The sequence below is a fragment of the Camelus dromedarius genome, chromosome 23, assembly GCF_036321535.1.
Source record: "Camelus dromedarius isolate mCamDro1 chromosome 23, mCamDro1.pat, whole genome shotgun sequence".
Taxonomy (NCBI): Eukaryota; Metazoa; Chordata; class Mammalia; order Artiodactyla; family Camelidae; genus Camelus; species Camelus dromedarius.
This window is the reverse complement of record NC_087458.1, coordinates 19,068,254-19,092,749: the sequence shown is the minus strand read 5'-3', so window position 1 is coordinate 19,092,749 and position 24,496 is coordinate 19,068,254. Positions and strand designations below refer to the sequence as shown.

The 24,496-nt window shown below is 49.9% G+C and overlaps 2 protein-coding genes across 4 annotated transcripts; one reads left to right on the top strand and one right to left on the bottom strand.

Moving 5' to 3' along the window:
- C23H1orf105 (chromosome 23 C1orf105 homolog) lies at positions 1-20,257 on the bottom strand. Its single transcript, XM_031436784.2, has 7 exons — positions 20,192-20,257; positions 19,269-19,354; positions 15,990-16,080; positions 7,723-7,797; positions 5,750-5,817; positions 3,321-3,388; positions 1-380 (listed from the first exon to the last, which is right to left on the bottom strand). The coding sequence occupies exons 1-7, from the start codon at positions 20,255-20,257 to the stop codon at positions 235-237; spliced, it is 600 nt and encodes a 199-aa protein (XP_031292644.2). The 3' UTR covers positions 1-234.
- Positions 20,218-22,963, top strand: PIGC (phosphatidylinositol glycan anchor biosynthesis class C). Of its 3 annotated transcripts, none has more exons than XM_031435753.2 (2): positions 20,218-20,439; positions 21,621-22,963. In XM_031435753.2, exon 2 carries the CDS (start codon positions 21,839-21,841, stop codon positions 22,730-22,732), a length of 894 nt encoding a protein of 297 aa, XP_031291613.1. In that variant the 5' UTR covers positions 20,218-20,439; positions 21,621-21,838; the 3' UTR covers positions 22,733-22,963. The 3 variants fall into 3 exon arrangements, with proteins under 3 accessions (XP_031291613.1, XP_031291615.1, XP_010982831.1); XM_031435755.2 differs by lacking the exon at positions 20,218-20,439 and adding an exon at positions 20,467-20,779; XM_010984529.3 differs by lacking the exon at positions 20,218-20,439 and adding an exon at positions 20,467-20,824.
- Positions 22,964-24,496: the final 1,533 nt, after the last annotated feature.

Sequence of the window (24,496 nt, the reverse complement as noted above, 5' to 3'; positions counted from 1 at the left end):
TTCCATTTTAATCACCACATCTTTATCATCGTGTGCCACGAACCATTTGGTCTCTAGGAGAAACGAGCCAGAGGAGAAATGGCAAGAGGCAGTATTCCAGCAATGGTCAGGAAGGCAGCACTGGGTCATCTTTTTCATGCTAAGAGGAAATTATGAGAAGGCACTAGTGTCAGAAACTGGCTCGGTGAGGTTGCTCTTTCCCTGAGGGTCCGGTGGGTGATGAGCTCCGACCACTCACTGCCTCACTGACTTGTCCATGGGCCCCTTTCTGGGCAAGGAAGAGAGCTGTGTCTCCTGCAAAGCTGTGAAGGCATCTGACAGCAGCCCATGGAAGACAGCTGTCCTGGGGCCCAGGATGGGCAGTCTATGGTGAACGCTCTCTGGAGGATAGTGCGAGAAGAAAGGACAAGGGCGCCTTACATTCTATTTTTAAAAATTCCTCAAAATAACCCAAGTTACCAAAGACTTCCTTAACCTTATAAAACAGCTTCAAAATTCACATGAGACTTCCTATTAATAGAACCATCTTAGCCCTACAACACATAAGCCTTTACAAATCTTGTCAGAGACCAGAAAGGAGTGTTTAGAAGCAAAACTCAGATATTTGGAAACACTGCCAACTAAATTATACATGAAGATAAAGTGTGTCTGGAGTTGTAATGAGAGTCAAAGGGAAAAGAGGATTCAATCCTCAGAAGACTTTTTGGGGACACATACGTGGTTCTGCTCTTCAAACAAACAAACATGATCTTATGAAAAGGCCACATTAGGGGAAATGTACTTGCATTTCAAAAGGTATCTTCATTTTATGAAATAATTTATTTTAGGGCTGCTTAAAATCCTTACCATCCTGATCTCTTCTTTGAATATGAGCTTATTTACAAAAATTGGTTAATATTCAACTTTTCCAGACTACACATTGTGAAGGAGAGTGAATCAGTGCATGAAACGACATCTTCCCACTGGAAGTCACTGAATGACTAAGGGAACTGGAGTCCTGAATTCTCTGGAACAAGCTCCTTAGTCCAGCTAAGACACGTCACAAGATCACAAAGCCAGGACCCGGTTCAGTCTCATTGCTGTAATGAAGAGGAAACAGAGGGCCATGATGGACTGAGGACCAGAAGCCACATCGCCCTCATCCTAACCCAGCGCTCTTTGTACCATGTCTCACCGCCGTGGCAGGCGGCGGACCTAAGCCAGGTGGTAGCAGCTCTACCAAGAGCCCATGAGTGTCGTGGAACTCTGGGCTCAAGGCCAAAGTCAAGATAAACAAATTCAGAAGAAAGCCCATTGCTTATAGATACAGGCTCTTTCCATTTACTTAGTTTTCACTAATAATTTTTGATAACATTATAAAGTTTAGCTGAATCCTGAAAAATACTAGACCTCACTGCTGTGATCTATAAAATGAATCAGTCACCGGCAGTCACAGTCACTGGGATGAGTCAGCCATTTGGTATCTGTGGCATGTCCACAGGCCATGCGGCACAGGTGGGTGGCAGCAATGAGCAACCAGTGTTGCACAGGGACACGTCTAAGTGTCCAAACCGGTGCGGCTGGGGCAGCGTCAGCAGTTCTTCTGTGCTGATCAAAGGTGAAGGCTGCTTGTACTGAGTGTCTGGCTCCACGTGGCGGGGGTGGGCAAAGCGCTTCTCTGTTTTATAGGTGGGAACACAGTGACCCAGAGAGTTTCAACAACGTGGCCAAACCTGTATAGCAAAACTGGGACCTGAACACAGATCTCTCCGCTCCAAGACTTTTTCTGTGACCTCAGAGAGCACACCCAAGAGCAAAGCTCAGCTCAGAAGGGTCGCGACTGGAATCAAACGTAGATCTAGCAAGCTTCAGCTCCGTGAGCACTCTCCCCAAAGCCCCACCTCCAAGACTGCTCTCCTTGGATGAACTCTATGGGCAAGAACTAGGTCTGTCCAGAACGTAATGTGCTGATCTAGGTACACCAAGCCGGGCTCTTATATTGGTAGCTGAATACACTCCCACAGTTAATAAGTTTATGAAAGGCATCTTATCACATCATTGTCCTGTAGAATCAGAAAATAAACATTGGTGCTGAGGGAAGGGCATGTAACTGTGTGAGTGTGTGCACACACATGTATGTTTCACGTGAAAAAAATCCAGGTTCAAGGGAGACTCGGAATGATTGTGTGTCTGGGACAGAGACCTGAACCAAATGCACATTCTTCAAGAGAATGAGGAGGTTGTGGGCCAGAGAACAGCAGAGGGGGAAGCTTTCTTTGGATGGATGCTCTTAGCTCTTGGACTTTCAGTCCACTTTGGCTAAATGAGAGCTGTGGGCTAGGCCAGTATTTTTGGATACATAAGAAGGGACTGGGACTTTCACTCCTCTGGAGTGGCTATCTCAAAACCTCAGCTGTCGCCTGAGTCTCTGGTCCTCCCTTTAGACAACCCCTTGGCTACCCTTTCTATTCTCAAATTTCTTTTTTTTTTCAAATGGCTTCTCAGTTCAATTCTGGCTCTAGCTCCCCTGCCACCTCCCAGGACAGAGCTTGGACTTTCCCAACTGCACAAAGTGAAGAAAGTAATCTTGATGTTCCTCACTGTGCATACATCACATAAAAGAAAATAACTGAAGGTGGCTTCAGTTAATACGGGAGTAAATGAGAAGATGGGCAAAGTTACTACAGTGACAGCCTATACTGCGTTAAAGCCTTGAAGTACATCACTCCAAACAAGGACCCACTCCCCACTTCACCAGCCCAGAGTTGGCTTCTCTACAAGATAAGACTTAGGTCAGTGCTGAAGCTGGAGATAGAGTTGCTGTCCTTTTTCCTACTAACAGCAAGTGAGCATAAGAATAGCACAGGACAGCTGCTGCGAGAAGGCAGGTGTTTGAAGGAGCCTGTGGAAGGGCAGGTTCAGGGCTTGGTGAGGCCATTCCAGGGTTGTGGGGATATACCTCCCTTCCCACCTAAATTGGTACCATCAGGACTGCCTGAGAAGGGGATTATCTACTCTGTGCCCCACCCATATGGAAATTCTCCAGCAGGTGGATGACGGGAATCTTTAGAAAGAAGGGGGCAGAGCCCTGCAGCATGGTGAGGACCAGGGAAGGAACACAACAACATGGAGAAGGGCCAGCGAGGTCTGAAGAGGGGACGGAGTGAAGAGAGGGCTGTAGACCCAACGAAACAGGTCAATAAGCAGTACGTGAAAGAGAAGGGCTAGAGAAAGGGAATTTGTTCAGGAAATTTAGAAATTATCTTAGAGGTTAAACTTCCCATTCTACTACGCTGGGGGTGGTAGGTCTCCCCCTGCAAGTACTCCAAAAGGAAGCAAACCTGTTGGGATGTCATCACGAGAACGTTTGGGTAGAGCCCGGGCTTTTGGTGGATGAGGATGCATCATTCTGATTGGAAGGAGCAAGAAAACACATTAGTCACTCGGCTAGGGCTTGGTGGAAAGGAATGTGTCTTTATGCATTTTAAAACGCAGATGGTCTTTTGAAACCAGCACCTGTTAACCTGGCGTTCAGACCACTTTGCAGCAGTGAGCAGTGACAGGCCAACAACCACTGCTTTTGAAGTTCTTTCTCCTTAATGGTATTTACATGGATTCTGATAAAAAAAGAAAACAAACAACCCTGCATTTAAGAAATGTTTTATTCCACTGTCAGAACATGTACAGTCTAAAAATAGAAGGGATTAAGGAGAGAATCCTTCAGTTCCCAGAAAAAAAAAAAAAGTAACAATTCTTCCAGATCAGTAATCTACCATCAAGTGCAAAACTGAGCATATTTTGGTTAGAATGCTCCAATTTTAGAGAAAATGTTTTGACCACTTCCTATTTCTCTTTGTAGCTAAAACTGTGGAAGTGACCCTCAACCTAAAGCTCAAACTTTTTCTACATTTCTAAGTTAGTTTAAATTGCTTTATTTCTAAAGACTGTCCGATCTGTGAACTTGATGGGCTCTCTCTCTCCACTCATTTCATGGTATCTATTTCCACAAAGATTTTCTGAGATTATTTTTACCTTGTTACCAAAAATATGGCCAGTCCAGCCAGTTAATTTTATTCAGTTGCCACTGGAGGACTCACCGAGACTAAGAAAAATGAAAAATACCTTCTATTACCCATTTTGGGCAAACAAGAATGTGGTATTTGTAAGACTGAATAGTTTAAGATCCGTCTAAACTATAATTCAACAAATGTATATCTATCCACTCATATTTACCTCCTCTCTCTTTTCCTCCCTCCTTCCCTCCCCCTCTTTCCTTCATTCCTTCCAATCAACAAACATTATTTAATTCTTACACTGACTATAATTAAAGTCACTTAAAAAAAACCCCGATTATTTCAGTGAGGACAATTCCATCTGCCTATAGATGTTGTGAGGTTGAAATACTGTGAGGCCAGATTTTATAAGCTACGAACAGAACCAGGACCTTACTTTATACTCACACTAGCTAAATCTCAAATAGAAGTAGTATATTTTCCTTCATTACACTCAAAAAAAAAAGACCAATCTAATGATAGTTCTGGCTGGGGTGACATAATTTCAGGATTGGTTCAACCGTTGGTCTTAACCTTTAAAAGAATAAGAGGTATTTGTTTAAAATAAAACCAATCAATGATTCAGGATTTGGGTCTTTAAAGTATCCAACTTGTAAGATAAATAAAACGGGACAAAAAATTTCGAAAGTCTTTCTCACAGAAGAGCGACCTTCTTGCTCAGAAATTCCTGAATTTAAATAGTTTAGTTTTCCATTGAAAGTCTGTAAAGAATATTTATTAGAATTACTTCTATTGTGATCTGATATTAAGAGCACTTATAAAGAGTCGGTGGAGGTAAATGTTATCAGTGCTGAAGCTTGTACTGTTCGGGTCCCCATTTCCTCCACGACCCTGTCTACTTGGGCCAGTACATGGTTTTGATGCATCTGAGTCTACATATTAGTTTGTACAAAAGGCCCTGAGCTCTTACAGAGAATCATAACATCTACTGCTGTCCGTCATAAGTTCACAAAAAGACCTATTTATTTCCCCACGTTATTGCTCTCTGTATGGGGGGAAATTAAAGGCCGCCATTAGATCACACACAACTGGGCATACGTGAGGGTGACTGTATGTTTACATTTCAACCATCTACTGCAAGGCACGTCTGCCTATCTTGGGGTGTTATCTGGGGTCACTCCATGTTTTGCGTTTTTTAAGGAAGTGAAAACTGAGTCTTCTCTGTCTGGTGGTTAAATATAGAAGGAAAAAACCCTGAAATCCAAGTGATCAAACTTTGACTGGATTTGATTTCTGATATACTTGATAAGAAAGCAGCAAATGACAACCAAACAAACTGATAACAGGAATTTTCTTACTCTAAAGTAGCACAGGATGTCCTAGACCCAAGACAGATTATGTATAATCTCCCATACTGTATGAATGAGATGTGTCATCTGCATGGATAATCTGTACTGAGTTCTGCCTACGTTATCAAAGAAATCGCCTATCCTCTTTTCCTTGCACTGTTCTTATGAAGGTGGAAAGGAAGGTTAGAATTTCTACAGTACTTTCAACAGCTATTCAAGCCAAAAGGTAAAAACAACTTTTTTGGTCTAACTCTGTAGTTTAACCAGAAAATAAAACCGCTCCAAAGGCCCATCCCTTAAGCATTCCTTAAACATTTTACTGATTATGTTTCTCAATCCATTATCCTGTGTCCCCAAACGAATATAACCAGAATTAAAGCTGTGTCCTGATTTAAATCTCTGACTTACCTACGATCCACTAAATTTGCAAAGGGTAGTTTCAGGTCATCTGGGATCACCACAGTTGTTGGTCGTACCTACGGAAGAAAGTGTCATGTAGGACAAGGCCCCCAAACTGCAGGCTGATTTAAAGAAAGAACGCACCACCTCAGCAAGCTCGAGTTGTATTTCATATGAGTCATTTTCTTGTACATTGATCTTGTGTCCTGTAACTCTGCCGCACTCCTTTATTAGCTCTGGTAGATTTTTCTGTGGATCCCTTAGGACTTTCTATCTATATATAAAATCACATCACCTGCAAATATAGTTTTATGTTTTCCTTTCTAATCTGGATGCTTTTAATTTCTTTTTCTTGCCTTAGCTGACTAGACAGTACAGTACAATCATGAACAGAAGTGGCAAAAGGACACCTTGATCTTGATCCTGATCTTAGGGGAAAATAGTCTTTCACCACTGAGTTTGACGTTAGCTGTGGGGTTTCTGTACATACCCTATATCAAGCTTCTTTTTTCAGGAGTCTTTTTATACCTTTCCCAGCATCTCCATTCAACCCCCTGTTGAGGACGGAGGGGTCCCAGAGGGCAGAGCAGATGAGCAGCTCCCCCCAGGTCCCCGCCCCAGAAGGAAGTGGAGGTGCAACTGCACAGAGTCAGGCGAGCGGACGTCACCCTCATTCTGTCCCCTCCCGCTTTCCCGCCAAGCTCTGTGTGCCCCCGGCTCTGACAGCAGCAGGGACGGGCCCTTGGACACCTTGGTGTCTGAGGCCCTTCCTTTTGGCATCTACGGAGAACGATAAACCACCGTGTGTGCTTCCACTCCAGGCAGGTTCCGGCAAGAGCAAAGGTCAGCAAAGAGGTCCTGAGAAAGAGAGCGGCTGCCGGGGCGCTGAGCGAGCCAGCTGGCCGGGGCCCGCTCAGCCCGGGCTCAGCGCATTCCAGATGTGGACACCAGGGCTTCCAGGAACCGGACCAGGAGAAACCCCCAGCCCAGTGTCCCAGGTTCCGGTCCATGCTGGTATGGAACACTGTGGCCCTAATTATGCAGAACGCGAACAGAGACTGTAACGCCCAGGGACACTCTGGTCGGTGGCTTCGGTTACATTTCCAAACGCCACACAAAAGTTTCACAAACCCAGAGAAGCGCTTTCTGGGTGGAAGCACTTTTGCCAGGAACTCATCCAAGGGGCCTCTCGTGTTTCCTGTTTCTCTTCCACTCCTCGCTCTTCTTCCCCGAGTCAAAGGAGAATCACAGGCTATTAGAGCCGCAGAGACCCTCCCCAAACCCAAACCTAACCATTTAGCTAAATTAACCTCCCACCCAAGCCTGATGTGTCCTCCGACGGCCCCTAACCTACTTCTTAAACTGACCCAAGTCCCCACTCCAACACGGACAGCATGGACATGCCTCCCGACACACGCCTCTTTCTTTAGCAACTCTGACAAATGGCAGAATTTTGTCCCTGTGTTGCCCGCATCCCTTTGATAACCCTTCTTTCCTGAACCTCCCCTGCCCCTACCCCTCCTTCCCCATCCCCCCCCCCCCATTGCAGGCAACCCCTATAGCCAGAAAGTAACAGAGAATCTCTCCCTAGCCTTCTCCCTGAGGTGGTGACTGAATTTATGACAACCCTGAGAGGAAGCAGCTGGTTTCATGGCTGTGATGCTGGAGGCAGACGGCATTGTGTGCGCCTGCTGGAAACATGTTAAGGGGAGAAGAAGGTCTGTGACCTCTGGCACCTCTGCAGGGTGCAGTTACCCAAGGGCCCCAGGCAGAGTGGCTCTTCTCGTCCCTTCCCCTCTGGACCCACCTGCCTTGGTTCACTTTTGGTTTGTTGAAAATGGGGAGGTTTATGGTATCATGTCAGGTGACGGTGCTCCCAAGGCCAGCTCATTCACAGCCCTCCCTACACGGGGCTCCATCACCAACTCTCTCTGCTGGCCCTGGGGGTGCCCACGCCCACACCTGTCATCCCCTTGGCCTACCATTTTCTTTTCTTGGCACGTGGAGCACAGCTGCTTGTTTCTGATCAGCACGGGGTCTCTCTGGGTCCTCCCGGCCTGCGGGGGGGGGGGGGGGGAGAGGTGAGGAGACAGACGGTGGGTTATCTGGGGCAGCAAGGAAGTGGGGAAAGGTGGCGTGGTAAGACAGGTAACAGTGGCTCCTTGATTCCCTCCACGAAACAGAGGTGGACGCTCCAGTTTCAGCCCCGTCCTGGGTGGACAGTGAACCCAGGCTTGGCTGCAGCTGGTCAGTTCAGAGAGGGTTTAGGCAGGAGGGGATGAGTCACAGACTAGGTAGTGGCCTGGGGCTGCTGCATCCCCAGGTCCAGGTGTAAGACAGCTGGCAGAGGGGGATGGCGCTGGGGGCAGAAATCCAGGAAGGTCGCTCTGTCCAACTCAAGCATGCAGTCTGAGAGGCTGCCACTCAAGTTAGGTGGCACACTTCCCACATTTCATACAAAAGCTCCCTCGTGCAGACTAGCTCAGGATTTCCAACAGCCTGAGAAAAGTGAACACTTGTCTTCTGTGAACCTCCTTTCACTGGTACCTCTGAAATACTATCCTCTTTTCTCACACCTTCACTCTGGCCCGCCATTGGCTCTCAAGCCTACACTGTCTAGCCCCATTGGTCCCTTCTGCACCTCCCGAGAGCCACCAGGGAAGCCCTTGGCAGAAGTGGAGCTGGTGTGTGGGTCCTGAGCCCCTCCCTCCTCCGGGGACAGAGGCCAGCGCAGGGAGAGGGGGGCGCCCTGTCCCCTCACTGCAAACACTGAGTTCTTGCTGACGCCACCTCTGCCAAGGGGTGGAAGGGCGGGGCGGGCTTCGGAGCACTGGCACCTGCAGCATAGGGGTCTCATTTGCATCGCAGGCGAAGGTTGGGTTAGGGAGCAAATGGCAACTTCCCCATTCACATTCACATCAGAGTCGGGAGATGGGCTCACATGAGGTGCAGAATACATAGACTACAGGGGAGAGGAGGAGGGGAAGGAACTTGGTGACCTATCTCTGCATGTGTGCCCTTACCTGCCCCTGCTGCCCTGGGAGGTGTGCGGAACAGGAAGAGGAGGAACGTATCTGTGCAGCGTGGGGAGTGCCTGGGGCGCAGCGTTCCTAAGGTGACCTTTGCCAGTCAGTCCCGTGACAGGCATGTGGCACTTGAGAGAGGCATTATTGCGGGTCTGAGGACTGAAAGCTATGCACAGAGTTGGATTCTTTTGACAAATATTTGAAATACATTTCATCTTTATAGGCCATTTTTACAAGAATCAGCTCAGTCTCACCACGCGGTGGGTCGGCATGTTCAAGTATGAGTGGGAACAACTGGATTCATCCACCTGACAACAAAGCTTCACTGTGAAGCCACCACGCGGCGGGTGCTGGGATGGGGTCACAGAGATGAATGCGTGAGTGTCTGGCCCCAACGAAGGCTGGGGAAGAATCCAGACTTGCTGATTTGTCCATTCATTAGGTACCGGGGACACTGAGATAAGTAAGACACAGCTTCTGACCTCAGAAGGCCCACCACCCAGCAGACTGTGTACCAACAAGCGGGTCGGTGTTGGAGGCACAAAAACAGAGATGTCTGGAGGCCACAGGGACCTGGAAAAGAGTCACTGAGCTCACATTGAGGGAGTGAGCATTGAAGGAACAGTCAGGAGGGTTAAAAGAACAAACTGTGCTTAGGGAGCTGCTGGGGGGGGGGGTGAGCAAGGACAGGGGTGGACATTCCAACCTAGGAACACTGTGCAACAACTTGGAAGAATGACCTGGCAAATACCCTTCGGGTAAGTGAGGACGGCCCGCAGTGGCCAGGCTGTCTGGGGCTGGGCGGGTGGAGGGAGGCAGAGAGGACGGCCCCGTGTGCTGACTCCTCTGCTTCTGGGCCCATCTAACCCTCTACCTTATCCTCCCAAGACCCTGGGGGTGGGATCCCCTGGGGCCTAGGCTTTTCCCTCTGCCTCCTACTTCTTTGAGTTCTGAGACTAAGACCCTCCTCTGAGACTGCGATTCAAGGCTGGATGCTCTATAGATACCACTGAAGAAGCGAGGATGCTTCCAGGCCTTTGGCAAAGAGAGAGACCACATCCCATTAGAGGAATCTGGAAGGGCTTTTGGAAGTGGCATCAGTGCTTGGTCTGAAAGGATGAGGAAGATCCGGACAGGTGTGTGGGGGGTGGGGGAGAATCCTTGGGCAAGTTCGCTTCTACTAGAGTTAGAAGCAAATGCTAGTGTTTCCTGTAGTTGATGCCCTCACCTTTTCTGGACTTCTGATTTCTGTATAAGAATACAGCTAGACCCTGCAGGGACTGGAACTACCTGGCTCCTTGCAGATCGAGCAACAAATGTAACCTGCTGATATCTGCAAGGTGTGCGGCGGGAGCTCGCCAGGTTAAGGACAGCTGAGCGGGTGACTCCGGGGTACCAAACCATGATGGCCACCATCCTTCAGAATCTGAGGGGAAAACATTACACATATTGCCCTATCTGGCCTTGTAAACTCCTTCCTCTTTACCATGAAACTTAGATGTTTCTTTCTCAGAAAATCTCTCTCCTGACCCCCCCAACCTGGGCGTCTGCCTCTCTGCGTCCATCGTGGATTTGGCCACTCTTGTTGCAGTTTGCATTCACCTTCTCTTTCTTCTTTTTAAAATATATTTGTTTCCTCTACCAGGCTGAGAGTTCTTTAAGAGCAAGAACACTCCTCACATATCTTGGGCTATATAAGAGGCTGACTTTCAATTTTCTCACCACCAAGAACTCTTTTAATGATTTCTTTCCCATTGACTCTCAAGCTTTGAAAGCTCATGACCACCACGGAAACTAACCTGCATTCTCCTAAGGCGTCCTCCTGTTTATACCGATCAACCACCCACAGTGACAAATATTAGCTTTGAAGGGAAGGACTGATGCACACCACCGACCTGAAATGGGATGGGACTCCAGAACCCGTCTCAGAATCGGCACACAGCAGGGATTCAACATGTATTGGCTGAATGAACGAGTCATTGTAAGCATTTTAAACGGTATAAATGTAGACATAACTAACACATATATGTACATAAACGCCTAAAACACAAGACACGCATGTGACAACCACTATCACACTAATGCTGTCTTCAGGGGGGCGCTACAGGACATTTCTGTGTGACAAATCCCTGCTGGGGAAAAGCCCTGGCTGGGAGGCAGTCTGGCCTGGCTCTATGAGAAACTCGACTGGGTCAACCACAGAAATGCTCTGGGCCTCCCACTCCCTAAGGCTGCTGGTCTCTGTGGCCAAAGGACAGAGACCAACTCTCATCCGGCCCACACTTTCTATGTGGAAGTGAAAACCAGTCTCTGGTGTGTGGCCTCTGTCACCTCCGCCAGGACTGTGGCGGTGACTCCACCTAAGACTCACTGTCAAAGCCTTGTCTCCAAGAGCCTCTCCCTCGCCTCATTTGGAGAGGAGGGCGAGGGCCCCGGGGGTGTCTGCACACGTGGGAGGCAGCTGCCTGGACGGTCCACAAAGACGTGGATGCAAACAGTTTGGGGCTGCCTGTGCCCTGGGCCTCAGCTGCCTCCCTCCTGTCTTGCTCCCTTTCCCAGCCCTGACACCAGGGCCTTCTCCTTCGGCAGCACTGCCTTCTCACTCTCGGTTTCCTTACAGCCCGCTCAGCGCACCAGCAGGAACGCCCAGTGGTTCAGAGCACAGGCCCTGTGCTGTCTCATCTGCAGAGTCAGAGCCACCAAGAAGAGAAGCTCTGAAATGTTCCTGGGGCTCTCATTTCCCAGCAGCTGTCCCCAGGACAGCAGGTGGCCATGGTGACAGGAGAGTGAGAGCACCCTTCTGTAGCCTAAGTCAAGGGGTGACGCAGAGCTCAGCCAGGTCCCAGAAGGCCTTCACAACTGGGAACACCCTCATACCTGAGCTCAACATCCACCGAGGTCCCTCAATTCTGGCTCGTGGCCCAAGTCCTTGGCCTCCTTGGATCTTTCGGAAAGAAAAGAACTATGTTTCTCTCTCTTCCTCCCCCTGCCCCTCCATCTCCCCTCTCTTTCTCTCTCACACACACACGTATACACACACACACCTGTCCACATAAAAACTGAAACATGTAAGCAGCAGATGGTGGCTTTAAAAATAGCCGTCACAAGCATGATTCGAGGGGCAATGACAAATCTGCCTCCCGTCTTCCCTCTGCTCCTCCCCTCCCCCAACCCTTGCCTTCAGCGAGACACACCTCATAGGCCACCTGCCTCAACCTGTCGATGAACACGGTGAGGAACCTGTGGCCCAGCAAGGGTAAGACATTTGCCCAATAGCACATTTATTTTACTTCCGACAGCCAGAAAGTTCTTTAGATGAAGGGTCAAAGAAATGAGTCCACTCTCCCCCTTCCCTCAGGGGGAGAATGGACTCTTAGGATGCATCTCAGGGCATAAGGATTCCTACAGCCCTCAGAATCCAAAAAGTAGTGGTCAGAGAACTATTTGCAAAATAAAAAAAAAAAAAAACCCTATAATAATGCCGCAATTTCCTGCTTTCTGACAATACCAACCATCTCAATTAAAGAATAAAGCTGACCCTAGTTTGAAAAAATACTCTCACTGTTGACTAGGAAAAATTTCAAACATACACGAGACCATTGACAGCCATGTGCCCACCATCCAGACTTACTAACCTCGGTTTTTATTGCATTATTTATATTTATATCATTATTTCAGGTCAGCGGTTTTCATCATGACTTCGCTTTAAAACTTATTGTTGTTACACGTGTTTGAGCAACAAAAACAGGGGCAGGAATGGAGAATATGCGACGCAGCTTCTGTGGCAGTCGTGCACTTTCAAACACTGAGGGTCAGTGAGAGAGAAACAGTAAAGATGGTTCTCGGGGGTGAGGAAGGTGGACGTGGCCTCCGATCTCTGCTCCCCGCCCCGTCTGTCTCCGCTGCTGCGCAGCGTCTTCCCCGGAGCTTCGCCAGCAAAGCCAGACCAAGGACAGGAGAGAGGGGCTGGGGTCAGGAGTAGGGTGCGTGTGTTGGGGCGCGCTTTACGCCCCCGCACGGACTCGCTTACAGCCAGCCGTGCGGCAGGCAGGGGCGCTCCGACCGCCACCCCGCCCCGCCCCCAGTCCTGACCGTGAGCTCTGAGTCACCTCTTTGGCCTCAATTATCCAACTATCTGGTTCACCGTCCTCTTTCAAGGCCTCAGAGGAGTTGTGAGTAGATGCCTGGAAACAGCAGGCGAAAGTCGTGCCCAGTAAAGAAGCCGCCCCCAGATGTACACATGGGGAAATGTTTAGGCCTCATTTCCCTGTCTTCATTTTCTGTTTTTCTTCCCTGTTAGCACTGCATCTCCTCTTCTGTTTCCTTTTTGTTTTTTTGTCCCCTAACCTCTCTGTGTCTCTCTGGCTTCTGGTCTCTTGCTGTGTGTCTCCCTCTCCCTGTCTTTCCGTCTCTGAGTAGCACCCCCAACCCGCCCCCCACCCCGTCTCCCTGCTGCCTCTGTGGATTCATTAAGGTATGCTGCTCCAGACACACTGACACCCGCCCCTGCCACGAGTCTGCCCCTAGGCAGGACAGAGAGGCCACTTGGAAGGTGGACGTTCAAAGTTCCACCCTGAGAGGAAGGGAGCCAAGTGGCAGGACCTTTGCACCTGTGCCCAGCGGCCAGGCCCTCCAGTTGGCTGCAGGGCTACCAGGTCCCTGACTTGGAGGAGTAAGGAAGACACAGAGACAGTGCATTCCACTCCCTCGAGATACATTCTTTCTCTCCAGAAGGAAGCAGCACACACGTGCAGGCCATCGTGCTCTCGGCTCACTCTAGGGGCTGCATCAGATGTGAAGGAGTCTGTGTGGCAGGCAAGGAAATGAGGTGAGTACCGGCCTGGTGTCCTAACATAACAGGGATCCCGGGCTCCTGTGCAGCACACTCAAATACGCACTTTGGCCTCAGCATCATTTTTAGCTAAGACACTTTGAAAAAGGAGCAGGTGCAAGAAGGGTGCTCTGACCCTCTTCCTTTTCTTCTTAAAGATAGGAGATAAAACCCCATACAGAAGAGGTCCTCCTAATACCAGGAGGAAAGCAACATTCTAACACGAAGCTGAAGCTGAGAGAATTCTGTACAAACAGAGCTTGTTAAAACAATTCTTACCCTCCTTCAGCCTCCCCACAGGTTAGCTACTTTCCAACAACTGCCTCTGCTTAACCTACTGAACACTCAGGTTTTGCCACTTTAGGTCTTCACTTCCTAATGAAGGCTCTCGCGTCACATAAAGCCTATAGCAAATACATTTGTATGATTCTTCTCCTGTTAATGTCTGCCGACTTAATTCCCAGGCCCAGGGCCAAACCCTCATATGGCAAAGGTAAAATTCTGCCCCCCCCACCTCCTAATCCTTCCAATCAGTGAGGGCAACTCTCTTCCACGCAGACACACCCACCCACACTCACTGGTGGAGGTTCAGCCCAAGTGAGGGTGAGACTAAGGGTGAGCGTGAGGGAAAGGGAGAGGGTAGAGGTGGGGATGGGGGTGAGGGTGAGGGTGAGGGAGAGGTACCTGAGACCCCCTTCCCAGCAGGAGCAATGGGTCTGTGCCCTCCGGGGTAGGGTCCGCCCAGAGCCGGGTCTCCCGGGCTCAGCCTATTGGCCAGGCGGAGGAAGCTGCTGCTCTTGCCTTCCATCTAGTGGCCGCACTTGAATATTGCAACTATGAAATTCTATACATGCTGAAGTTCGGGGTTGGGGAGGTTGGGCTCTCACTCGTTATCAACGCTTTCCTTCCCCGCCTCCCACTCTGCCAGGCTGGTGCCTAGAGACTTAATGCCTCGGATGGCACGGTGCACTGAGACCCAGAGCAAACCTGGGACTAGGAGGCGCTCGGTAGCAGGGGAGAACCTGTCTCAGTAAGTTCAACCAGACTGAGTGACTAGAATGCTCCTTGTTGGTTCTGCAGCAACTGCCAATCAATCCTGTCTCTGCTCGGCCCCCTCCGCGCACGTCTTACCTACTTGCCTGTCCAGGGTGTCTGGGGATTCGTGCCTGACTCTTAAACACAGCCCCGACCCTACCACTCCTGTGCTTGTAAACCTGGCACGTCCCCTCCGGCCTCCTGCCTTCCGGCCCTCGGTACTCAGGCTGGGTCCACCCACCTCCTCGGTTCCCTCCCACCGAAGCCCCGGGCTCCTGCCGGCCTGACTCCTTGGCGTTCTTCAAGCACTTCCCGCACGCTCAGTCTCTACGTGTTTGCTTCCCTGGCTCTTCTCCCGCTGGTGGAAATAAGATCTTCCAGATCCAGGGCCGATGCCACTGTCTCTTGAATCATCCCCTCGCCCCATCTCTGCTCACCCCTCCCCCAGCCCGCAGGTGACGTCCCACCTCCGCCCACAAGGACTCTCTCTCCTCTCTCGTCTCTGACACTCGTTCCGCGGCTGGTACCTGTCCCGTCCGCCCACTCTTCCGTGTAGGTGGCATCTGACTTACTCATCTCTGGATCTGTAGTCAGCCCAGTGAAAAGGGCTCCGTCAGCATCTCTCCCCTGACGCGAGGGCTGGTCCCTAACGGGGGCTGACGCTTGGCTGTCGCTGTGAGTGGGGCACTGTGCCGAGTGCTTTAGGGACACTGCCTCGTGTGCTGCCTGCAGTAGCCCTGGGGGCTAGCCTTGCGATTTTCAGGTGAAGAAATTGTTCGTGTTCCCAAGGGTTCTCTCTCTCCACGGGGGGGGGGGGGGCAGGTGCCCATTGCACACACACCCTCAAAGTGGGGAGCCCCCTGGGGGGCAGTGTCCATGAGTGTCACCCAGCAGCCAGTCGTGGTAGATTTCTGCGAGGTGAGGGGGAGTTGAGGAGTTCTTAATGTGAACTTCCATGGGTTTAGCGGGTTGTAGGTGGGAGACAACAGGGATCCTCGTGGTGGTGGGAGGGGTTAGAGACTCCAGAAACCAGGATTGGTTCTGGACCCAGGCTGAGAGGCAGTCCCTGAAGGTCTCAGGGGAGATCCCTCTATGTGAATTTCTGGGGCTTCCCTTTTTGATGCTCTAACCAGATGCCTATTTAATTAGTATGAGTGGACAGGAGCCCTAAGACACTCAGGACGGGGTGAGGAGGGTGGCGTTCATTCACCTCATTCAGCAAATCTCTAGTGAGCACTGGTGATGTTCCAGACTCGGGCTGTGCTAAGGAGACAGGAAATGCCTTCGCATTCACATTCTGTGTCACCCTGGAACTAGCTATGGGTTTCTTTTCAATTAAAAAAATTTTTTTGAGTACCTCAGAGAAGACATCTGGAACTTGGAATAAAATTGGCAAATTCATATCCTTCTTGGATGAAAGCAGAAAGGTGGCAGAGGAGTGAGGATATCTGAGTAAGAAAAACAAGAGCAGGTTAGAGCCATGGTCCCCGGGTTGAAGAGCCAGGCCCTTGGCTGTTTCAGACAGGAGACCAGGGACACCCGAGGAGTAGCCCCCACCTCGATCCTGGAGGGCCCCGGGCCACTGTGGGGCTCCCACAAGACTTCCCCTCTTTAGTCACTCTGGCTTCTCTGTCCCTTTGGTTTTGAACTAACCAGTGCCAGCTGTGGCTTGTCAGAGACAGTGTGCAAATAAGGCAAGAAAAAAGCTGTTCAGAAAAGCAGACACTGAATGGGTGAGATGCACCCCAGAGCTCCTTCTTGGCAAGACCTGCACAGAAGTTACTGATGTTTACCAAGAGCAGTGCTTTCATGCCCGCCTTGCTTTCTCGGGGTTTCTGTCCACCCCTTCCCTCCCACGGAACGTCTCCTCCTTCCAACTGCACTTTTCCTCTGGAACATTCCTTCTTTCTTTCCAGGCAGGAGGTGAAGCAGAGATGCTGCAGAGATAACACCAGTTCTCTTCACGGGGTGACCCGCCCCCTGGCCACGGTGGTGCGTTTTGTTACAGAGTAACGACCACGACGCCACGGTGGTGCGTTTTGTTACAGAGTAACGACCACGACGTGCAGCAGTGCAGGGGGCCTGGGCATCACAGCCTGTGTGTGGGGCTCTGCGAATGCCCCGGACCCCAAGAAATGGAAACTTGTAACGCTGGTGGTTCTGCCAAGAGCACCTCTCCTGCCTAGTGAGGAAAGAGCTCATTGTCCATTGTTCACTGATAACAAAGGCGTGGGCAGGGAGTTTGGCGTTCGTGAGGCATTTATTGTTTCATTTCTCCCACCACCTCCCTGAGCTCCCGGGAGAGCACAGAGGTGGTTCTGACCCAGCTCCTTCACGGCCTTTGTCTTTGATATGTGAACAGCTGGCCTTGGACTTGACACCCAAACACTGACCAGAAGAGACCAGAGGCCACTTTAGAACTGTTTTCAACACACAGTAATCTCCAACAAAGGGCCCACAGTGTGACCTGAGGGCTTTCCAGGATGATGATGGGTGTGGCTTCAGCATGGTCAGGCCAACCTGAGAGAGTCCTGAAAGGAAGCGGTCTGCACAGGCAGTGACTTTCAGAACCTGGGCTCCCCTTCTTCAGGCCCCCAGACCTCACAATTAGGGGGGCTCTGAGCACACTTCTCTTTTTTCAGCCTGTTCTGTGTTAGAACTGCTGGTCCAAAGTGAGCTAATACTTAAAGCACATTCAGAACTTCCTAACCAAGGTCTCAGAAAAGCGTTTTGCCAAAAGTAAACAATTTGGAATGTAGACCTTTGGCCAGATGAGGAGTTTCTAATCCAGAAGAATTGTTGATACTTCAACAAACCATCCTTTCAAAAGACTGGGCACCTCCCAGGTGCTGCCCAGACACCTTAGAATTCTTGTGGGTGGGTCAGCACCACTTCTAATAAGGGTTGAGACTGCGGCCCGAATCTTCCGAGGGTAGATGTGAGCAGAGCGTCCCTGCAGGTAGCTCCAGCTTGCCTGGCTGGAGGAAGAACCACCCTTTCCCTTCCCGGCTGGCTGCCCCCCTTGACACTCCAGGACCTGGCTGAGAAAGGGAGAGGTTCTGAGGGTGCCCAGGTGTGTCCTGGGCCTGCCTCTGTCAAGCCCCACCGCCCTGCGCCCCCTCCCCACCTCCTACCAAAGGCGTGCACAGGGAACGAGGGAACCGGGGGTGAGGGAGCCGTGCACAGGGAGCTTTGCTCCTGGCTGCAGGGGCAGGTCTAAGGGGTGTGGGATGGGATGGGATAGTGGGATGTTACACTATTTTGATGTCAAACACTAGCCATTTCACACAAAAATCCAGATTTCTGCTATTGTTGGAAAAACCAGCAGATCTGGACACCGGGGTCACGTGCCTGCAGGTGGCGCTGACACTGTGAGAGGCCTACTGTCCCTCCCCTGAAGGGAGGTGATCGCATTCCCTTTTGGTCGGCTCTGCTCACTCATGCTGTCCCTCTGACAGTCAGTGTCATGTGAGTTTGTACTCTGCCCCCAGTTAAAAGGTGCTAAACTGTCATTACACACCTGATCCTTGAAGTTAGCTAACAACTCTTAAAAAGAACTACGTCACGTGTGTTTTTATTTAGTAAACAAACCTTTGGGTTTGGTCAATCTCTGATTGCCTGCTTTAAGCTAAGACATTAGCTGGAGTTTAGATATATTCAGAGTTATGGGAAAAAACCCAGGGCTGAGCAACACACACTTCATAGGTGCTCTGAAAATACGCAGAACTGTCTCGCTGCTCACCGGGAATTTTATTTTTGAAAAGTGCGGCAGACAAAGCAAAGGTACCTGTTATTGAAGTGGGGGTGTGGAGGGACTATCCCTCATGGGGAGTCATTTATCCAAGGGCAGGAGGGTCCGTGACAGTCACCACCAGGAGAAAAGACTCTTCTCAGAGAACATAATTTTCCTAGCAAATGACCTTCCATGCCAGGGAGGCAACTTTTCATCCACAATGTGCCTGCAAACTTGCCCCCCTGGCCTGCCCTCTCCCTAGTCTTCCTTGATGTCTCCCCTTCACCCCCTACATCAACCTCCCACTCACCCTTCCTTTCATCTCCCCTCTAAGAGCAAGGTCTGTCTCCACACCCGCAGATCAAAAATGGGGGAGGAACGAGGACACCTGGTTCTTTCAAGTGGCAGCTCCCTACACATGAATTCCCCCAACTGTGAGAAATGGAAATGTGTTCCAGAAGGGTCTGTTTGAGAGCGCAGGACTGGTGAGATTGGAGGAGACTGACCCAAAGTTTAAAGACAGGAAATTGCTACTCTCTAAAGGCAGGAATTTATGGTTCTAGACTTTTGATGGTTAAAATTTGACAAATTCAAACTAACACAATAAGAAAAGGTCAGATGACAAAGAGGAAAGAAGTGTTTTGAAAGGCAGTGTCCATGGGCAAATTCTCGTGTACTGTTTAGTGGTGGTGGAGAGGGAGGTTCACTGAGGTCTCATTGCCTCCAGCCAGGCCTGTTCTCAGGGCTCATTTTTGTCTTAGAAACCATTTCTGGTTTTTGAGCACTTGACTTATGTCTCTCAGCCGATCAGCCGTGCCCCTCAGATAACTGCCCCAACCCTTCAGAAGTCATCTTCCATGACACCTTGCTTGAAATCTTTGCCCCCCATGGCTGAGCTGTTACCTTCTGGGGAGGCTGAACACTAATGGCTTGTTGATGAGGCTGGCCTCACTAAACCAGGGAATCTTGCCAAATCTTGGAACAGAAACCTGGAGAGAAATGGAAAGAGATCATTTGGCCAAAGTGATTCACGTGACCATTGCCATCCCTAGGAGACCAAAGTAAGCTCACAGCAGCTCTAGGGCAGTCAGCATTTTACACAGCAAGTTTATGTTTCATATTTGACCCTGTTGACTCTCTCATTAAGTAGCCAAGAGGAAACAGTGTCCTCTCCATTTTACAGCTGAAGAAATCAAAGCTTAGACAGCGAGGTTTGCTGAGTCACACAGCTGGTGAGCTGACTTAGGTTTTCTGACTTTTGTGTCCACTGTATCTTGTGTTCTACTATATTCCTTTGCTTCTTCATTACTCTCATCTGTTTATGCATCCTCTAATACTTCCATGACCTCAGCTGAAAATTAGCAGCCTCCTGTTCAAAGCGTCTGGCTGTTTGCAGCCACAAGGCCCTCCTCTCTCCTCCCTTCTGGGAGGCAAAGAGGAATGAACTGCCTTTTGAAGCTACAGACAACTGGCTGTTCATCTTGGCTAATCTACTTCCCAGCTGTGTGGCCTTGGACAAATCACAACCTCTCTGAGCCTCAGTTTTGTCTTCTAGGAAAGGAGGACGGTATCATCACTTTACAGGTCATGCACAAGACAGAAAGTTCCACGAGGGCAAGGATTTTTGTCTGTTCCCTTCACGGCTATAACACAAGCACCTAAGACAGTGCTTGATACTGGTAGATATTTAGTATGTGTCCAGCGGACGCACGGGTGCATGGGAAGTCCCTAGCTGAGGGCCTGCCTTCATAATAGGAGCTCAATAAATCTCTTTCCCAGCCCAGCCTCTCTCCTTTGCCCTTCGGATGCCAAATCCCCGGGTCTACTCGCTGTGGATTTGCTTTGCTGGCGCCCAGCGTTCCTCCCTGGGGAGGAGCCGGGAGTTCCTCCATGCGGCCAGGAGGGGGCAGCAGCGACCCCGCGGCCGCGTCGCCCGAGACGGGGCGCTCTGGCCGCGGAGGTCGGGGCGGCCCCGGAAGTGCTCGGACGCCAGCGCGACCCCGGCGCCCCGGATGGGGAAGGAGGCGGGCGGCCGCCCTCCCCCGGCCGCGCACGCCTAGGAACTCGCGGGCAGGTGGGTTCCGAGTGGGAGTCAGTGTTTCCGGGCCTCCTCCGCCATCCCCCGCAGGCCCGAGGCTGGGTGAGGGGCGGCGGCGGGCGGGGGAGGCCCGGGATGGGGAGCAGGGCGCCCCCGGGGACACCCTACCCTACCCAGCCCTACCCGACCCTACCGCCGCCCCTGCCCTGTCCCCGACGTGCGGGCGGGCGGGCGTTGTCCTTTTCGGCACCTCAGACCCTCCAGCCCCCGGGCGGCCGTGAGATGCCCGGGCTGGGGTCCCTCCTGCATGAGGGGGGCTCCCAGGGTGTCTGGCTTGTGAAGCAAAACCTGTCGTGGTCTCCATGGAAGAAATAAGGTTGGGACGTAAGAATTGTCTTCGCAGACTTGCTGGATGACCTTGGTACTTCTTTTAGTTTTCCCATTGTGTGGAGGGGGTCATTATCTTCCATCCTCCTAAGAATTTTGCCGTTATTAAGTAGGACGATAGCTCTTTAAAGGATAGCTGTTAATGGATTAAGAATCTTGAGTCCTTGGTTTTGGTTTCGTAAAGCATAGAGCTCATACGTTTCTGTATTGTGAGGTTTACTTTTGTCTTTAGACTGGTGACTTTTTTTTTTTTTTTTTCCAAGTACTAGCCTTTGAGAACCCAGTAAAAGCTTGGGTTCCTAGCCCTAGAAATTTGTATGCATTGCAGCTACAAGTATGCATTGACAGGGAGGGTTTCTGAACCGTCTGAAGCCATCCATAGACCTCAGGGATATGTGAACGCCTGAGTTAAGAACTGGTTTAGAGGGAGACACGTGAGGCACAGGCTTTGGGGCAAAACGTTGATTTGAACCTGGCTCCACTGTTCACTGCTGTTAACTTGGGCTAAAATTACGTAAGCACTTTGAATCCCAGCTTTTCAATTTGTTAAAGTGGGGCTGGTATTAACTTGCAACGTTGTGGAGATTAAATGAAAAGCTCTGTAAGCTCTTAGCACATAGTAGGCACTCGGTAAGTGATAGCTGACAAAGGACTATAATGTGAAATCTGAAATGAAATTTTAATGTCTATAATTATAAGATGGCCACCACATATATTTTACTCAGACTTCTAATAAACTTCTAGCAAACTAATAAGTTGGTTTGATTTTAACTTAGTCCTACCCTGGACCTTTCACCACTTTCATAGATTCACCTTCCCTCTTTTTCTAGGAACTTGGCTGTATTGTCCTGCCTCAGGGGACAGACTCAACTGCCGCAGGCCTAGCCTGGGTTGCTGCCTTTGAAAGCAAGGGAAGGTCAGTACGATACCAACTACGACGCAGCATGGAATTTCCAGAGAGGTCTTATTTCAAAACTTTGTAAAGAACGAGAACCACATGGACTTCTGCAAGGGCGACTGAGCTGGCCTGAGCTTGAGGAAAAGGATAATGTGTGCCCAGCCTGTAACTAACACGAAAGAGGCCAGGTGGCAGAAGGTCTTGTATGAGCGACAGCCCTTTCCTGATAACTACGTGGACCGGAGGTTCCTCGAAGAGCTCCGGAAGAACATCTATGCCCGGAAATACCAGTATTGGGCTGTCGTGTTCGAGTCCAGCGTGGTGATACAGCAGCTGTGCAGTGTCTGTGTCTTTGTGGTTATCTGGTGGTATATGGATGAGGGTCTTCTGGCCCCCCATTGGCTTTTTGGGACTGGCCTGGCATCTTCACTGATTGGCTATGTTTTGTTTGATCTCATTGATGGAGGTGAAGGACGGAAGAAGAGTGGGCGGACCCGGTGGGCTGACTTGAAGAGTGCCCTAGTCTTCATCACCTTCACCTACGGTTTCTCGCCGGTGCTGAAGACCCTGACGGAGTCAGTCAGCACTGACACCATCTACGCCATGTCAGTCTTCATGCTGTTAGGCCACCTCATCTTCTTTGACTATGGCGCCAACGCTGCCATCGTATCCAGCACACTGTCCTTGAACATGGCCATCTTCGCTTCCGTCTGCCTCGCCTCACGCCTGCCCCGGTCCCTGCATGCCTTCATCATGGTGACATTTGCCATCCAGATTTTTGCCCTGTGGCCCATGTTACAGAAGAAACTGAAGGCCTGCACCCCACGCAGCTACGTGGGAGTCACACTGCTTTTTGCATTTTCAGCCCTGGGAGGCCTCCTGTCCATTAGCGCTGTGGGAGCCATACTCTTTGCCCTTCTGCTGGTTTCCATCTCGTGTCTCTGCCCTTTCTACCTCATTCGCCAGCAGCTTTTTAAAGAAAACATTCATGGGCCTTGGGATGAGGCTGAAATCAAAGAAGACTTGTCCAGGTTCCTCAGCTGAGTTAGGGACCTCCCTTCCGTTAAGGCCAGCTGATAGACTCGGCTTCCAGCTAGCAGAGTTCCATTCTGGAAGCAGCATGCTGATGTGGGTGGGAGATCAGAGGTCGAAAGAAAACGTTAACCAAAGGCTTGGGTGGTGAAGGTGCTTATCCTTTCTGTTATTCTGTGGATGAAAAAGCTTCTTGGGGCCCTCCTGAATTACTGCCTCTCATTATTCACTGTAACAAATGAAGTGATGTGGTTTCTATTAAAAAAAAATTAACAACACATCCACACATCCATCAAGTTGTTGCATGGTTTTTCTGTAAGCAGAAGGCAGGCAGAAGGGACATGAAGAGAATAAGCGTGTGTGTGTGTGTGTATGTGGGTGTGCATGTCACATCCCTTGCACACCCACTAAATGCAGTGTACTAAATGCAGGCTCTGTTACTTCTCTGGAGCTCAAATCCTAGAACCCTGGGTGCCACGTCCAGTTTTGTTGCATAAGATCACAGAATTGGTCACTTAACCTTGATTCAGAGTTTCTACTTAGTTCTTAGTGAAGCATGTGTGCATGTGTGCAACAAACTATAAGCAGAGTATGATGTGTCATAAGACAAGCAGAATGCTAGGGGAATGTGAGGAGGCTGGAGGTCAAAGAGAGCTGGAGACATGGGGAAATAGTAGAAGAGATGGCCTTTGAGCTTCGTCTTGAAGATTAGGTGAGATTCGGGTAAGCTAAAGATGGTGTAGGGCAAGGTGGCAAGGGCTTTAGGAGCCAGGGGAGCTAGCATGCTTTGTGTGGCCAGTGGCAACTGGAAGACTGTGGAGAGGGCATGCCCATCCAAAGAGGGTACCCACTATCCTCCCGTTCAATGTCTAGTCAGAATTTGGGCCTGGCTTCAGATCTTTAGAATTCCAGATAAAACTAAATGAAATTCCCATTGCTGTAAATGTGAGTTTTTTAATATGAAATCTGACTGGTAAATTCTGTCCAATTTAAATCAGGCCAGAAAACCCTTGTATGCAAGATGAGACTGTCGCTGTGCCCCATCTGGTCTCTGCAGGAGCACAAAGTACGGGGACTTGCGGGAAAGTTGGAATGGGAGGTCTGAGTAACAGGGCTCTGAGTATTCAGGGATTTGGGCTTTATATTGCAGGTAGTAAGCAATCCAGCTTTCTAAGGAAGGAGTAGAGTCATCTCGGGCTAGTTACTTAACTTCTGTTTCTCAGTTTTTTCATCTGTAAAGTGGGAATGGAAGTATCTACCTCTAGAACTGTGATAAATGAGGTATATTTATGCAAAGTGCTTTGAAGGACGTCAGACACATAGCATTAACGAGTTAGGTGTTATTAAGTTGACCTGGAGGGAGACTTGAGGGCAGACAGTGCAAGATGCATCAGATGCCTCTTGGAATAGCTGGTCCTCATGAAATAATTCATTTGGGGCAAGTTCCTGTACTACTGCTTCTCACTAGAAATCAGTCTCAAATCAGAAATTTCATCAGGGCTGTAGTATTCCTAAGGAGAAATTTTTTTTCCCCTCTGAACATAATTTCTCAAAAGTGTCTTGAATAGGACTGGGAACTAGTGTCTTCAGCTCTGTCATCTCTCATTCTTTGCTTTAATTTAGATGGATGAGCGTAGTGTTTCGGGGTTAGGATGCTAGTTTTCCCTGAAGCCAATTAGATCGCTTTCACAGTCCAAGGACACTGGCTGACGTGGAGAGAAGGATTTTGGAGACTGACCTGTGGAACGCAAAGCATCTGTCTACTGCCTGTGTTGG